Below are 13,617 nucleotides of genomic sequence, written 5' to 3'. Positions count from 1 at the left end.
CATGTACCTAGTCCTTCATTTCCAGTTTAGCAAAGACACCTCATGAGATTAAAACTCAACACCTAGCAGACTTGTTAAGAAACGGCTGGTGTTGCATAAGACCAGATGGCCCAGGCATCCTTTAACCTGAGTTTAGGAAGCACCGAGACCGGGGTTCTCAGCCTTGGCTACACGCTGGCTCTGGAAGGCTCTAAAGTCCCGGATGTCCGGGCCTCACTCGTCCTCAGAGATTCTGATGGAAGCAGTCTGGGCCGGGCGGGGGGGGGGGGGGGCAGCTTGGGTATTTCTAGAAGGTGCCCAGATGATTTCACCGTTTGACCCTGTAGAGAATCAGGATCTTAGGGTCTATTTTGTGGCTGACACATAGCAGAGACTGGCCTTTTGGGCCTCACATCTGATGCCCTCGTTTTTAACTATTCTTTCTCTTCTATTTCTAATTTATATTACCTTGGCAACCTCCTTCACACTTGTTTGGGGAGGGCCTCCCTGGAACATTCCTGAGCTGGGTCTGCTGTGGTCTGGGGCTTGGGCTGGTAGGTGTGACCCTTCGCTGGGGAAGGGAGAAGAGGGAGCAGGGAACCTGGTCTCCCAAACACCAAAGGTTCTACGGGGCAGTGGGCACCCTTGTTCCTCTTCATGAGGTACACTTTGAGCCCTGTGGGCCCAAGACCTGCCTGTGGGAGGAGGAGGAAGGCTCCAGCCCTTCTCATGGGGTCCTGAGTGGGGCAGCACGGAAAGGCCAGCCCTGGGTCTTCCAGACGCCGACACTCTGCTCTGGCTTTGCCATCCACCTCCAATCCGACTTCATTCTCTTCCCCACCCCGTGCCTGGGCCTCAGTTTCATGTCCCATAAAATGAGAGGGCTGTCCCGCAGAGCACATTTACTTTCAGAGTGGCAGAGTCCCACAGAGGCGCACCAATGAGATGATTTTCCCACGTTAGTAACAGGACGATTCCCGGACCGTAGGCGGCTTCCAGCCACGTTCCCACATTCCGGCCACTTTCCCCTGCTTGGGCAGCGGGTCGCTGGAGGCCAGCCGCGACCTGCCAGCGCTACCACTCCCATCTGGCCGGCAGCCCCCGGGCAGTCGCTCTCGCTCTTCCTTCCCGAGCTCGGGCCTGCCACGGCTGTTAGGGAAGCATTTGTTGGCGATGGCTGTGGTCCAGGGCGAGGCCACAGCCCTGCCTTTGACCAGCACCTCTACGGAGTAAGGTCAGGCCTCCTATGCCTACACAAATAGAAATTAGGAGGCAATTAGCCCCCCTGGGTGTGTGAATTTCCTTTTGAGGTTTTAGAGGCAGATTTTAGGCAAACAGAGCGTCACTAACAATAATAAGACTTTCCACTGAGATCCTAGCAGGAGGCCACTGGCATGAGATTTCCAGGAAGCCATGAAGCCAGCATGCCAGAGAGGCATGGGAACAGGCCTGGTGGCACCTGCTTGCCCCACCATGGCCACCTCTTTGGAGCCCGAATGGGGCCTTGAGGTCACCCGCCAGCAAGGATTGGAAGGATTAGGGTCTGGGATCATGTCAATGGCAGGAGCTCCTTCTTGCTCGTGGGAGGGGTCTAGGGGAAGAGAGCAAAGACAAGGGGTCAAGAGCCCCTGGAAATGAGCCTCCCAAATTGCTTTTACGACCTTTGATGAGTTGCTGCCTCTCTCTGAGCCACGTCTGTTAAAAGGAAGGCCACAGAGCTACTCCGGCTACCCCACAGGGCTGCAGTGAAGGTAAAATGGGGTTGTCATGCAAAACCCTGCCTGCTACACAAGACACAGGGCAATGACCGAGAGTGTGGCCTGGGCCATCAGTCTCCTGAGATTCAAACCCGGGCCCCATCACTTACCGCCTGTGTGTCCTCGCGCAAGTTGCATACCGTCTCTGGACTTCACGTTTCTCATCTGGAAAAGCGGACAGTACAAGTCCTAGGGCTACTGGGAGGATATAATAAATGGGTGTAGATTAAGTCCCGAGAGCAGTGCCTGATTCAGCAGGAGAGATGAGATCCCGGGTTCCCAGGATCTCCAGCCTCAGCAGAGGCTGATCAACCCTCTCCAGGCCTCAGGCAAGGCAGAGGGCCTGGGGGAGGCTCGAGTCAGCCTTCAGGGAAAGAGGCAGTGAGACTCCTAGGAGAGGCGGGGGTACTCGTGGTCACCAAGAGCTGACAGGGGCCTAGAGCAGGAGTGGCTGGGCTGGATACATTTGTCCCCTCCTACCCCCCAGGACTTGGTAGCTCCACAGAGATGTAAAACAGCTCAGTCCTGGGGTAGGAGCAGGGTACATTTCTTGGTTTGCCTCTCCCGATACATGGCCTACACAAGTCCCTCCACCTCTCTGAGCCTTGACCTTTCTCATCTGCAAAATGGGGATGGCGAGACATACTTGATGGGTTGTTGAAAAGATTGAACCAAAATGTGTTTGTAAATCCCTTAGATGTCTCCTGGCATATTGTGAACTCTCAGATACAACTTTCACAGCCCCCCCAACCCCTTCCCCTCCTAGGCAGGGCAGGCGCCAAACTTTTGGCTCCAAACATCACCCAGGTTCCACTGCCTCCTGAGTTAGGTTTGTGGGCTTTCCAGTCAATTCCCTCAGATCACTGAGCTTGGAATGGGGAACACTCCTTAGCCTGATATAAGTCTGCAGGGATGTCTTGAAACCACAGTCCTGTCGGGCTGAGGTTTTGAGGAATTAGGACTCTGATGGTTACCGGTTCTGGGTCTGAAGCCCAGCTCCATCCCTTACTCGCTATGTAACTTTGGAAAGGTGGTTGAAGCTCTCTGAGCCTCAGTTTTCCTGATCTGTAAAATGGGGGATAGCAGCGACCCATCCTCCCCAAAGGGGTCATGGCGAGCAGGCTGGCTCCCCCGCGACCCCTGCTGGTGGGCACGTGCCACCCCACACGGCAGTCCTGAGCGGCCGGGGCCCGGGGCCGTCAGCGCCCCCTGCCGGCGGGGCCGCCCCGTGACCCTCGCTTGCCTGCCCCGCCCGCAGGATCGTGCAGATGCTGCTGCCCGTGACCAGCCGCACGCGCGTGCGCCGTAGCGGCATCAGCCCGCTGCACCTGGCCGCGGAGCGCAACCACGACGGGGTGCTTGAGGCGCTGCTGGGCGCGCGCTTCGACGTGAACGCGCCGCTGGCGCCCGAGCGCGCTCGCCTCTACGAGGACCGCCGCAGCTCCGCGCTCTACTTCGCGGTGGTCAACAACAACGTGTACGCCACCGAGCTGCTGCTGCTGGCCGGCGCCGACCCCAACCGCGACCTCATCAGCCCCCTGCTCGTGGCCATCCGCCAGGGCTGCCTGCGCACCATGCAGCTGCTGCTGGACCACGGCGCCGACATCAACGCCTACATCGCCACGCACCCCACCGCCTTCCCCGCCACCATCATGTTCGCCATGAAGTACCTGTCGCTGCTCAAGTTCCTCATGGACCTCGGCTGCGACGGCGAACCCTGCTTCTCGTGCCAGTACGGCAACGGCCCGCACCCGCCCGCCCCGTCGCGCTCCAGCCGGTTCAGCGACACGTCCGCCAGCGACAAGGAGCCCTCCGTGGTTCAGGTGGGCGGGGGCGCGCCTGGCGGGCGGGGCGGTTCGCGTGCCCAGGGCGCACGGGTGTGGACCGGTGGTGGATGCCCGCCCCTTCCCGGGCGGCCGGGCCGAGTGGCGTCGTAGGAGGCGCACTCTGGAGGCAGTGGAAGCCCGCGGCGAGCCTGCCTTAGAGGCTGCAGAACTCGGTTCACGGGAAACGTTACATCCTTTTTTTTTTGCTCTTCGGTCTTGGGGAGTGTAAGGAACGACAAGGGAGCAGGGGGTTGCTGGGGAGTGTGTCAAACTGAGGGGTCCGTCACTGGCAGCAAACCTGGAATCTGATGTCGCATGATCAGGATGGGGATGGATGGGAAGCTAAGGTAAGATGAAGGGCAGGATGGCCCAGAGGCAGGACCTGACTGCGGTTTTGGCTTCACAAGTGACAACTCTAATGGCTAATGGGAATCATTTACGGCCACCTGCTGTGTGCCAAGGAGTTTATATTCATATATTACCTTAATTCTCATTAAAAAAAAAAAAAAAAAACAACCTCCAGTTGTCATATTCCCATTTTCTAGATCAGGAAGTTGAGGCTTAAAGAGCTGATGGCCAAGCTGTCCCCCCTCCCACTTTTGGGAGCAGAGGCTGTGTTGATGAGGGGGGAGGGGATCGTTCAAGTAGATCATGCCACCAGTGCGCCCAGTGTCCGTCCTCGGATCCCTGCGCTGCCCTCCCTGCCCTCCCTGCCGTGACTTCCCTGACAGACATTCTCGCTGATGCACCGCCTCTGGTCCTGGGAGCCTGAGCCCCAGTGCGTGATCTCTTCCAGTTCTGTGAGATCCTGTCTGCCCCGGAGGTGAGCCGCTGGGCAGGGCCCATCATCGACATCCTCCTGGATTACGTAGGCAACGTGCAGCTCTGCTCACGGCTGAAGGAACACATCGAGAGCTTCGAGGACTGGGCCGTCATCAAGGAGAAGGCAGGTAGGGGCTGTCGCTGCGGCTACTGGCCGGCGACCCTGTTGATTCAGGCCCAGGACTCGGGGCATGGGACGGCGACTAACGTTTGATGAGCACCTACTGGGGGCAGAGCTCTGTGCCACATGTCACATTCGGTGTCTCTGTGACTCTCTCCTATAAAGGAGAAGACGGACCCTCTGAGAGGTGATGTCACCTGAGCCCAGCTCTCATGGCTAGTTAGTGGCAGAGCAGGGATTCAGACCTAGGTTTGACCAACCCGAGTCTCTCCGCCAAATCTTTCCAGGATGTTTTAAGTGGTTCCAGCTTGCTGAGGATTAGGGGGACTTTTGGAGTACGTTGCCCATGTTTGTGGGTCACTGAGAGGTAGTGTGGCGGGGTAGAGAAGAGATGGTGGTCTCGGACATTTCAAACTGCAAAGTACGTACAAAGCACCTGGGCATTTTGTTAAAAATACAGACTCTTAACTCGGCAGGCTTGGGGCAGGGCCTGAGAGTGCATTTCAGCATGCTCCCAGATACCGCCACGCTGCTGGCCCCCAGACCACACACTGGGAGCGGCACTGGTCGGGGAAGCCGGCCTCTGGAGCCAGGGGCTTGCTGGGTGACCATTCACGGGGTGGCTAACGCGAGGTTGTCTTGGAAAGGCAGACTCATCCCTGAAAGTGCTACGTCCTCACCTGTGAAATGGGTTTATACCTGCCTCATATACTTCCTTGGGCTACACAGATCAACGAGGGGCGACAAGAGGGAAGCCCCTTTGCCAGATCTTTTGAGTTGGCAGGAGCTGGGGTTATAGAGCACTGCCTCTGGTTTTGAAATATGCTACACGCTCAGCGTGGAGCCCAGCGTGGCTCTTGAACTCACCATCCTGAGACTGAGACCTGAGCCGAGATCAAGGGTCAGCCACTTGGAGTGCCTGAGTGGCTCAGTCATTAAGCATCTGCCTTCGGCTCAGGTCATGATCTCGGGGTCCTGGGATTGGGTCCCGCATCGGGCTCCCTGCTCCACAGGGAGCTTCTGCTTCTCCGTCTGCCTCTGCTGCTACCCTCTGCTCATGTTGCCTCTCCTCCCAAGATAAATAAATATTTGGAAAAAAAAAAAAAAGTCGCACACTTAACCCTCTGAGCCACCCAGGTGCCCTTCCAGCACCTGCCTCTTCTCCGGTCACATCGACCCGGTGTCTCCTACCTGCCAGCCGTCACAGATGCAAACTCCTTGCAGGTTGCTAACATCAGCATTTCTCTTTACTCTCCTCCCCCCAGAGCTTCCCAGACCCCTGGCTCACCTGTGCCGGCTGCGTGTGCGGAAGGCCGTGGGGAAACACCGGATAAAGCTGCTGGACGACCTGCCGCTCCCCGGCCGGCTGATCAGGTACCTGAAGTACGAGAGCACCCAGTAGCCGAGGCCGTGGACTGTTTCACTAAAGCCTCAGGGCGGCGGCGGCCCCGGATCCTGGGGGAAGGGACCCGGCAATGGATCGAGGCTGTGGGCGGTCTCCCGGCCAGCTGGGACCACCTCTGTGACCTCGCCAGGTCTCTGGGCCAGAGCTTTGCCCGGACCAGAGAACAGAATGTGTCAAGTAGGAGAAAAACTGTCTTCATTTTCAAAAACTGCTGAGTAGACCCTGGACCCTCTAGGCCATTGGGAATGGCGGAACCTCCATTCCTGGGGCTGGGGGGTTGGCAGGGGGGCAGGGCAGAACTTGGGGTGAGGGCAGCCTGGCCCCAACACTGGGCTGTGGCTGGAGCACTTTCAGGGATGACTCTGCTCTTCCAAGACAACCTTGCCACGGGGCTGTCCCTGTCCCCTCCCCCCTGTGCTCCACCGAACTCTCCACTTGACTTCTGAGCTTTCTTCCTGGAGCTGTGGTCTGGTGGGGGGTGGGTGGAGGCCCACCTTCAGTACAATAAACGTTGCACAGATGAGACCTTGCCCAGCGAAGTCCCTCTCATCAGACCCCCACCCCCATCCCAGGGCCTGGAGTCCTCAGCGCTGCTCCCTGCAGGAGTGGGAGCGGGGCAGGTGCGGGGACAGGGCGCTCAGACCCCTAGACATTCTCCCTTTGGTCTTCTGGAGGCCAGAGTGGAGCTGGTGGCCCAAGGAGAGGGGCGGCTTCCTGTCCTGTGAGCCCAGCGGTAGGGGTTTGGTTTCATTCTCCTGCTTCAATCACCATGGAAACGGGAGCTCCGTCACAAACAGGGCTTGGTGTCTACAAGTCTCCTGACACCTGGGATTGCCTTGCACACGCTTGTTTCCTGGCACTCCGTCTTCACGTCCTGCCTGCCCCTGTTTTGCTATAGAAGTCGAGATACTAGGGAGGAGGAGAAATGTGAATGCTGGCCACGTGAGCCACGGTACTGGAGCAGTGGCCGCTGTCATGGGGGCACGAAACCCTGCCCCTCCGCTGCTTTCGTGGGCCCTTGTGTGGCTCTGCGGGGGGTGCCCAGGCATTTTCTGGAGCTGCAGCCTGTGTTCAGGCAGGCGTGGTCATAGCACCTTCTTGGGCTGAGGCACCGGCACTGAAACCGGCTTGCCCAGTTTCCACGAAGCTGCACGCACCCACCAACATTCCCTCCGAAAGCGTGATGAAAGCCACGGGAGTCCAGGCCAGTCTGCGGGGAAACCAGAGCAGGTGACCTCGCCGGGAGCCCGCAACTGCCCTGCCCAGATTCTGGAAGCCTCTTAAGTGCAGTCAGATGTCACTTCTGGGCTTGGCAGGGTGAGCATCTGGCCGGTGGGGGAGCACAGCTAGAGGTCCAGCTCGGCCCTTGGCTTGTTCCTCTGGGGCCTCAGGGTCCCCATCGTCATGGTCCCCGGCGTCCTTGCCAACTCCTCCATGCTGGTTCTCCACAGAACCAGTAAGACCCGGTGTCTTCCCGAAGAGGAAAAGTCTGCCAAGCAGCACTTTCCAGCCACAGGTCAGAGGGGACCCGGCCGAGTCTCACCCATTCCTTCATAGTTCTGATAGAGAAACAGGACCAAAGAGGAAGGGAGACTTGTCCAGGCACACACAGCAAGTCCCTGAGGTTTTAACCCAACAGAGCCGTGCAGGCTTGCTCCAGGGGATCCTAAGGAAATCCCCACGGAAACCCGCATCCTCTCACACTGGAGATGTTCCACTCAGGGGCCCAGAGGCGTGGCCAGAGAGGACTCAGTGCATCGTCAGGGGAAAACCCTGACCAAAAATTGCCTTTGCCCTTTAGGCAGCCAGAGGGAGAGCCTTTAATCCTGGCTGGGGGCTCGGCAGTCCCTAATGAGTCAGAGCAGAAAGATGTGCGGGTTCACTGGGCTGCGACTGGGTATCAGGCAAACAAACTCCTTATAGCATTTCTCAGGTCCCCTGTACACCCTGAGTCCTAACAGGCAGTGACTGCAGGCACCAGGCCAGGTGGGGACTCCAGTCTGAGGGCGGTGCCTCCCGGAGGAGGGGAGGTTGAGAAGATAGGTGGAAGGGGCAGGAGTGCTCTCGGCCTCTGGAGTCAGCAGCCACGGACTGTGGGATTCTGGGTACCTGGGGCTGGGAAGCACCGGCGCCACACCGCGTCCTCAAAATACTGGTGCTCGTCCACACCGGGCCACAGGCGCTGGTCAGGGCCCCTCCTCCCCAAGCATCTTTCCCAATGTGGGCCTTCTCAGGTCCTGGGGGTGGGGGACCCCCACTTCTTTCCAACCCAGAAGCTGCAGGGTTAATCGTTAGTGCCTGGCCAGCGGGAGGGGGGCACACGCTGCTCCCAGGGGTCTGTTCTGATTGGTCAGTGCTCAGGCTGGGCTGCTGGTGTCATTTCTTGACCACCGCTGCTCCCCAGAGGACTTTAGAGCCAGGACCCTCTGCAGAAAACTCCTCCCCACCCCCAGACTTTGGCCTCAGAGGTGTCTCAACAGCATCAGCAAACATTCAAAATCCTGAAAGTGCTTCCGTTTCGTGGGCAAGACCACGTGCGAGCTAGTGCTGGAGATCCGAGGCTAGGAGGTGAGATCCCGTGTTTCCCTCTGGGCCAGCCCCGCTCATGACTCACTTGTAGGTCAGGGAGTCACCTGCTGCTGCTGTGGCTGCTCCCCCCGCCCCTTAAACTACAGCTTTCTTAGAGGTGTTTTTCCCCAACTTGCTTCTGCACGGGGAGTCACAGTGTCCTGGGCTTCTGTCCAGCCACTTCCTAGCAAAGGTTTCTGCTTCCAGAAGAAGCCTCCTTGTGTTTGAATTCATGCATCATTAGGTATCCCCTGGGAAAGGAGCCCAAGAGGGGCTATGGGGCCCCTGGCATGGTGCGCTGGGGAGCACTTGGAGAAAACATGCCCCTGGAACTCTGCTCCCCCAGGGAGCCAGGTGGCCCAGATGACCTAGAGAGGTGACTTTAGGTTGGCGCACTCTCCCTCGAGGGCTCATATCATCCTCACAACAACCTGTGAAGTTCTATTTTCAACCACATTCTTCTGATGAAGACATTTTGGCACAGAGAGGTTAAGTAACTTGCCCAAGGTCACACAGCTGGTAGGTGGCAAAGCCTGGATTGGAGCTTTTAACACCTTCTGTATAGCGCGGGGGGGCTGAGCCTCGTTGGAATGGATCTGGAAGGGCCTTCCTGATGTGCCAGAAGAGAGAAGGCACCTGCAGAGCAGACGAGAGCAGCGTGACGTGAGGGCTGGTCCTCAGGCCCTATCCTGGGTGCTACATAATTACTCCAAACAACCCTGCCGGTGTCACGTGGCTTCCGGGGCTCTCAAGTCCCCCAGGACCGGAAGATACAAACTGCCAGAAATCCACCGGCTTCCCGGTGAGCAAGCTGCCCTCTCATGGAGATGCCACACTCTACAGGAATCCTAGAGGAAAAGCAGGCAGGAAGGAGAAGGACCCTTAACAAGCACTAATCCTGGAGCTTTGGGTTAGGATTCTGAGGGCATATCTGGCCCCAAAAGAGACAGTCTCTGACTAGCAAAAGAACTGGTGGGTGCCTCTGTTTGCCATTGCTGGCCTAGTCCCCTGTTTCACGGAGGGGGAACCAAGGCACGGAGGGAGATTAATTTTCCAACATCGTGCTGCTAATTAGGGCACCATAGCCACCAGCTGGGGTAGCTCTGCTCCCGTTGCAGCTTTGAGAACGGGGCTCTGACGGAATGAGCAGCTTGGCGCCCCCTGCAGGTCATGTGCTCTCAGCCACGGAGCCACATCTGCGCACAGTAGGGCAAATCCCTGGTCATTATGGCGGTGCATGTCTCTCTCATGGCTGGGCCGGTTGGGCAGGATGAGGGCAAACCTAGGGCCACCCCGTGCCACCAGCACCCCCCTCTGGGCATTGTCGCAGACAGAGGCCCACATAATTCCATCAATGGGGCCCCTGATGGGTGCCAGGCACTGTACCAGGCCCAGGAATCAGGCCATCGGCAGGGCACCCAGGAATTGGAGTTAGCCCGATTTCCCCCGCCCCTCGGCTTGTCCACAAGGGGCCAAGATCCATTTTGTCCTGATTTCCCCTCTGACCAGGCTCAGGAGGGACTGCCTTGGCCCAGCCTCTGCTCTGAGGCCATAGGCAGAATGGAAGGCCCAGCAGAGGGGGACCATTCTTGCGCTGCCCCCCGAGCTGCAGGTGGGACAAGGAAGCTTCAGGGGGAAGGGGCAAGCCCCACATCCCATTGCAGGACCGGGACGGGTGCACCCTGGTACCAGCCTCCCTGTTCTCCAGAGCACTTTGGACTGTCTGGAGAACCAGGCCTCCCCCACACTCTGCTCTTGGACACGAGCAAGCAGAGCATCTCTCCCCGGGCGCTCCTCCCTGCTCCTCCTTCCTTTGCATTGAGCTGCTGGCCCACAGTGTCCATCGTCAGATGTCACAGAGCTCTCTGGGCCACTCCTAGCCTCCCCCACAGCCTCTGTGAGCTGCCCTCTGCCTGGACCCTGCCAGCATCTCATAGCCTGAGGACCATTCAACTCCATGACATCCAAGATGTGGAAACTGCAAAAGAAATGTCTTTATTCTTTTAACCTTCTTAATATTTACAAAAACCAAAACGAACAGAACTGAGATTGGCTTACACGGTGGGCGGCACGTGAACAGATGGGTAACCCTGGCTTCTGGAGCGGCAGGCAGGCCAGGGCAAAGCCCCACCACCCAAGACCGGCCCAAGGACAATGTGACAATCAGTCGGGCTCTGGTCTGGCTGGAGAGGGGCTGGCTGAGCCCAGCCCTCCAGCTCCCAAGGCTGTGGGAGCTGACTTGGAGACTGCCTTCGAGGTCCCTGCCCCAAACCCATCCTCCCCCCCATCCTGGACATACACAAAGGGAAGGCTCCCAGGAGGCCACACCACTGCCCAGCTCACTCTGCACGAGAAGTGCTCCCGGGAGGGGCCCCCAACATCTCTGCAGGCCAGAGGGGGGAGCCAAGGCCCTCCCAGCCCCGCTAGAGGTAGCCAAAAACATTGAAGATGGGCGGGGGCACAGCCGGCTTGGTAGGGATGGGCTTCAGAACCACGGGTCTGTACACTTTCTGCCCCGGCCCATCCACATCCTTGCAGAAGTGGGTCAGCTCCCCGTGGGACGCTGGACTTTTCCTCCACAGGCCCAGGCTGGGGACGGGGCTCTGCGGCAAGGCCCCTGGGGGGCCGGCGTAGATGGGCTGTCCATGGTACTGGAAGGGGCAGCAGCCCCAGGCATTGACACGGCCCACCAGGGAGACCCCAGACATCTTGAGTGGCTCCTTGCCAGCCGGTGCCCTTGGGGACGCAAGCACAGGGACCATCTCAGGATCCAAGGGCTCCAAGCCTTTGCAGTGTTTCTTACCCTCATAGGGAGATCCCTCCCTGGGGCCCAACTCCCCCTCCAGCCCCAGGGAGTAGCTGTGGGTGGGCCGAGGCTCTTCCCAGAAGGAAGCGGGCAGCTGTCTTTTCCTCATGGGCACCTGGCCAGGCCTGGCAGCTTCTGGATTCTGCCTCTGTAGGGTCTGCTCCTTAGAGAGACATTCCTCCCTGTAGGGGTTCCCCAGAGCCTTCTCCTTGCAGCCCCCCACCACGCCGGGACTGGAATCATGGCCAGGATCGAGGAGCAGCCTCCCGGGCGGGTCCTCGGGTCCCCTTCTCAGGTGAGGCTCGGTGCCCCTGCCGGGGAGGCCCCGAGGAAGCCGGGAATACTTCTGGGAGAAGCGTTTGAGCTGCTTCTGCAGGTACTTGCGATGGTCCACGGAGCGGCGGCAGGGCGCGGACTTGTCCAGGGCCGCCTTGATGTCACTGGACGCCAGGTTCACAAAGTTCAGGAGCATCTTCACGTCACTGTCGGATGCCATCACCAGGGGACCACGGCATGGGGCTTTCCATGAAGAGCGTGGGCTCTGCTGGTGGCCGGCAGCTCCAGGGACGGGCACAGAGCTGACCTAGGGTGCAGGGGACACGCCAGTTGTTGGCAGTCTCTCCAAACCCCTGAGCCCAGCCCTCCCCAAAGGCCCCAGGACCCCTCCAAGGGAAACAAAGTCCTGGGTCCGTGGGCCACCCTGTGAGGGCACAGGCAAACAGGCAGTCGGCCCAAGTCTGTGGCCCTCCGCTTGCCGCTGAGGCTCAGAGAGGTTGGGCGACTCGCCCAAGGGGACCCAGCTACAGGTGGCATCGCTGGGGACCGAGCACGAGTCTCCACCGGCCCAGCCCACCACGTCTCCCACACACCACGCTGCCAACGTGTACAAACTTGCCAGCGAGGTTTTTATTTTCTGAGCTCAGGCAACTGCTCCACTTTCAAGCAACGCCAAGCCCCCTCTCTCCCTGGTGGTGCCCTCCTCTTTCCACCCCCGCCCCCAGCCCGGCTCACACCAGCCCCCCTCCCCGGGTCCCCACGCTCCACCCACAGCGCTCACGCAGGACCCCTGTCTGGCACTCGCGCCTCGGCCTGCCTGGCGGGCTGATCTCAGACTGCAGGCAGCAGGACGCCCCCGTAGAAGCATCTGCAGCAATTTCATGCCTCCTGGGCCACCACCCGAGGCACCTCGCCCCTCCCTCAGGCCCCGGCCAGCCCCACGCCCCCACCGGGTTGGCTGGAGCCGCCGGAGCCTCCACACTGACCGAGGGTGCGGGCCGGCCCCGGGCCTTGCCGCCGCCGCCGCCGCCACCGCCGCCGCCGCCGTGGCCTGGCAGGTTCCCCGCCGCAGACCTGGGCCAGGCCCGGCGTGGCCGGCGAGCTCCGTGCGTCCGGCTGGAAACAGTCGTGCAGCCCTCGAGTGGGCTGGATGGAGGACGAGTCCCCGGAGCTGGGGGGCCCCTCAGGCCAATCAGGAGCGCCTCTCCAGATACAAAGCATCCCAATCAGGCGGCAGCGCCCCGTTCCCACATTCTTTGCCGTCACAAATTGTCACCATGGGGACCATCACAAAAAAGACAGCTCCCAAATGCAATCATTTCCCGGTAAATTTCTACCCTTCAGCCCCTCCTCCCCTTGACCTCGGTTCCCTGGTTTCTTGAGGGGGCACTGTGTGTGTGTGTGTGTGTGTGTGTGTGTGTGTGTGTGTGTGTGTGTGGTGTGTGTGTTTAAAAAGTCCAGGATCGAGGAGGGGCTGGACCCAGAAGAGATGGGCTTGCATACCTCCCCCAAAGGCTCCAGGCCTCCAGCCTCCAGCTGCCATGCTCCAGTGCGGACAGACAATCCCACGGGGTAAGCCGGGGCGGGCTGCTTCCCCCTCTGTCCTTGAGTGTTGAGTGTCTCTCCCTCTCTCTCCCCCCTCTCTCCCCCTCTCTGCCCCTCTCTCTGTCTCTGTCTGTCTCTCCCTCTTCCCAGCCCCTGCTCCCCCCTCCCCGAGGCACCAAGCCCGGGCCAGCCTGGGAGGGCCAGCAGCGCACTTATGCCGGGGAGAAAGGTAGCGGGGAAGGACTCTGTAACGAGGTGCCGGGATATCCATGGGAAGGGAGCCGGAGCTCTCAGGAATCTTGTCTTTATGTTTGCTTCCTCAATTGAGCTGCACAAAGCCTGAATTGCCCATTCAGCGCGGCCGGACAAAAGGCTGGAGTTGCACGGTCCCCTCGCATTTGTAGTCAAACAGTTAGGGACTTAAATCGAGTCGTCATGATGGAGAAAGAGGTGGACAAAGCCCATAGAATTGCCATCAGCAAACATTTTCCTGTGTCATATTAGCCAGTCTC

The 13,617-nt window shown here is 59.4% G+C and overlaps 2 protein-coding genes across 6 annotated transcripts in view; one reads left to right on the top strand and one right to left on the bottom strand.

Moving 5' to 3' along the window:
* Positions 1-6,435, top strand: part of ASB2 (ankyrin repeat and SOCS box containing 2) — a 41,096-nt gene extending 34,661 nt beyond the window's left edge. For 3 of the 4 annotated variants that reach the window (XM_046009447.1, XM_046009446.1, XM_046009443.1), the window contains 3 exons: positions 2,995-3,559; positions 4,359-4,512; positions 5,771-6,435. In XM_046009447.1, coding sequence (XP_045865403.1) covers positions 2,995-3,559; positions 4,359-4,512; positions 5,771-5,907 — 856 coding nt within the window. In that variant the 3' untranslated portion in view covers positions 5,908-6,435. The remainder of the gene's footprint in view (positions 1-2,994; positions 3,560-4,358; positions 4,513-5,770) is intronic. The other variant, XM_046009444.1, reaches the window with a different exon arrangement.
* A 4,019-nt stretch (positions 6,436-10,454) lies between these two features.
* On the bottom strand, positions 10,455-13,144 carry FAM181A (family with sequence similarity 181 member A). Of its 2 annotated transcripts, none has more exons than XM_046009627.1 (2): positions 13,064-13,144; positions 10,455-11,867 (listed from the first exon to the last, which is right to left on the bottom strand). In XM_046009627.1, exon 2 carries the CDS (start codon positions 11,778-11,780, stop codon positions 10,902-10,904), a length of 879 nt encoding a protein of 292 aa, XP_045865583.1. In that variant the 5' UTR covers positions 11,781-11,867; positions 13,064-13,144; the 3' UTR covers positions 10,455-10,901. The 2 variants fall into 2 exon arrangements, with proteins under 2 accessions (XP_045865583.1, XP_045865581.1); XM_046009625.1 differs by lacking the exon at positions 13,064-13,144 and adding an exon at positions 12,547-12,721.
* Between the last annotated feature and the right edge of the window lie 473 nt (positions 13,145-13,617).

This window comes from Meles meles, chromosome 6, assembly GCF_922984935.1.
Source record: "Meles meles chromosome 6, mMelMel3.1 paternal haplotype, whole genome shotgun sequence".
NCBI classification, from domain to species: Eukaryota; Metazoa; Chordata; class Mammalia; order Carnivora; family Mustelidae; genus Meles; species Meles meles.
Note: the sequence above shows the minus strand (reverse complement) of the source record. Positions and strands in the feature narration are given on the sequence as shown.